Here is a 2,502-nt window from a genome sequence, read left to right as displayed (position 1 = left end):
ACCAGTTGGTGCGGTATGTTTTTTCCGCAGCATGGCCCTAACATATCTAATGCTCCCGTTTGTTATCCGCCTCGTTTTTTTAGCACCAACAGAAAACTCTAACAACCATGGATGTCTCTACAGTGAATAAAATTTTCGGACGTTCAGTTTCCAAATACAAACTGCGCAGTACTACAGCGTTCTACGCTGCTATGCCTGCGCCTGGATTCGCTCGATCATCCGTAGTACAGTCCGACTCAGCGCAAACAAATTCTCGCTGACGAGCGCTATGCATAAGCAGCGGTGGGCTCGCATTCCTCGGAAACAGGGTTTTAATTCCCGTTCTGCAATCTGGCTGGTCATGAGGACAAGACCAAATCTCGCCTCACTGATAGTTGGGTGCCCCCGTCCTTCTAGGCGGAGATCCCACAAAAAAACGGGTTAAATACAAGACTGCGTTTAACTTTCTAGCTACAGCAGCAACTGTAACGAGGCCGATCACCACGGATGCAGACCCCTGCCGCACTAAAAGTGGTGTCACTCGGCACAACGCACAATAAAATCAGTTCATAGACTATAAAAGGAACAATGCAATCATCACCAGGTCATCCTCTGGTATGCCTTGGCTTAGCAGTCCTCGCATAAGCTCCCTCTTAGTCTTCAGCCTGTCCTGGGCATTGTCCGCATTTTCCTTCTCTTGCTGCTTCACAGCTGCCCCCACTTTTAACTTCGTCCAATTATCTGCAATTCGGCTCAGCTTTCGTATGAATGCGTAATTCGTAGTGCCATCGGATTCACCGAATATCTGCGCAGCTGCTTGGGCAAAAGCTCCTGTTCGAAATGGCTCACCAGTATATGGAATCTGGTGTTCGGCAGGGGCATGAGCGGGGTTGAAGGCGCCGTCTCCAAACGGTTGAAGAAATTCCATGAAATAATATCGGGCGTTCAAGTTGGCGTCGTTACATCTCTCCTCAATATCCAACAACAATTGTAGCCTTTGGGCGAAGGCTCCTTCTACCTCTCGTTTGCTATAACCACCAGGCAGCCCCCAATGCATCAAGAGGTGAGCTGCATACCAACCCTTTCTTCCCCATTCTGCAAGGTCTATGAACGCATGGTGACGAGATGGTTCGCCGTCGCGAGAAAAAGGCAAGGCTACGCCAAATTGCTCTTCCTTAGCGGAGAACCACATTAATTCGTTGACGCGAAGCGTGGCTGCCCGGCAAATGCTGCGTAGTAGCTGCAGGTGTTGGGCGAAGTCCCGCCGCGCCTGCGGAGAAGAAGCAGATGGAATTTCGCATTCTTGCATCTTGGCAACGTGGTCTTTGATGACCGCCAGAGGGTCTCTCGATAGATTTTGACCATCCTCCAGCGACGGTGTGAAGTGTATTTGAAAAGCTTCACGCACGCTCGATTTTTGGGGGAAAGCCTTTTCCATCTCCTCTGCTGCTCTCTTGAAGGCGTCCATGTACTTCTGCATGCTCACATCGTCCAGCGGTAGTTGTAACGCATCATCCAGTGACGGCTCTGACACGTCGTCCAGTGACGGCTGTGACACATCGACAAGTCCCAGCTGTGACGCCTTCACGTACGATGGAGATCTTCCGGACATGATGTAACGAACCCCACACACCACTATCACTGCAACCGCAGCAATTGCAGCCGTAGTCGCCCGAGCCCTTTTCCCGCGGTACCTCCAGGAAGGAGAAGCTCCACCTGCCTTGGCAGCGATGCCACTGTTGTTTGCGTTATCTGGGGAGGGATCTGTTCCTTCCCCTGCGACCTCAAGCGGGTCCGAAGCTTTTGGCGACAAGTCGCCTGCAATGCGCCTCATATTTCCCATTATGGAAACTGAATTGACGGACCCAAAGAGTATTGTTGCCTTCAAGCGGACCGCTATGTAAAACTTCAATGAAACAGCGCAGAGCGGCCGCTTAAAGCAACACAGAGGACCGGGAGATGGTTCTGGTTGGCAGGACGACGGTGACGTTTGAGTAAATTTGTGTTGAGATGAATTAGTGGGGAAAACTAAGGTAGGAATACTTTCGTGCAACCACTGCGTAGATGCTACCCAAAATCCAGGGTAGAATGCCTGTTGCAGGGTCAGGCACTACATTGACGCCAGTGAACTGCCTAAGGAAATAGGAAAAAAAAAGAAATAACGTATGCAAAAATTGAATGAGGCTTGGTAAGCAGAAAAGATGAGTGTCTAATGGTGGCTACAACTTGCGGCCACAGCTGCCAGGCCTTCTTTTGGGAGTGGCATGGCATCGACTGTAATGAACAGCTGGCCTAAACTCTTACGACGTATGATCACGAAGCTATTCTGACTTGGTTCACGTCTGCAACTAGCTACCAAAATCTATGATTATCGCTAAAATCACTATTAAACACAATAAACAACCAAAGCACACTCGAGTTATTATTATTGTTAGGGAAGAAAACAACAATACTAGTATCGACCGTCGTTGAGGGTCAGTGCCAGAATCACAGCATCAGCCTCACCCCCAGCCCCAAGGTGGT

General features: G+C 49.7%; 1 protein-coding gene across 1 annotated transcript; it reads right to left on the bottom strand.

Moving 5' to 3' along the window:
- Window positions 1–553: 553 nt before the first annotated feature.
- Window positions 554–1,822, bottom strand: EMH_0087920 (uncharacterized protein; the record flags this gene model as incomplete). The annotated part of the gene is made up of 1 exon (XM_013501222.1): window positions 554–1,822. One exon carries the CDS (start codon window positions 1,820–1,822, stop codon window positions 554–556), a length of 1,269 nt encoding a protein of 422 aa, XP_013356676.1.
- Window positions 1,823–2,502: the final 680 nt, after the last annotated feature.

The sequence above is a fragment of the Eimeria mitis genome, genomic scaffold (genome assembly GCF_000499745.2).
Source record: "Eimeria mitis Houghton genomic scaffold, Emh_scaff6513, whole genome shotgun sequence".
In the NCBI taxonomy this organism is placed as follows: domain Eukaryota; phylum Apicomplexa; class Conoidasida; order Eucoccidiorida; family Eimeriidae; genus Eimeria; species Eimeria mitis.
This window is presented reverse-complemented; position numbering and strand designations above follow the sequence as displayed.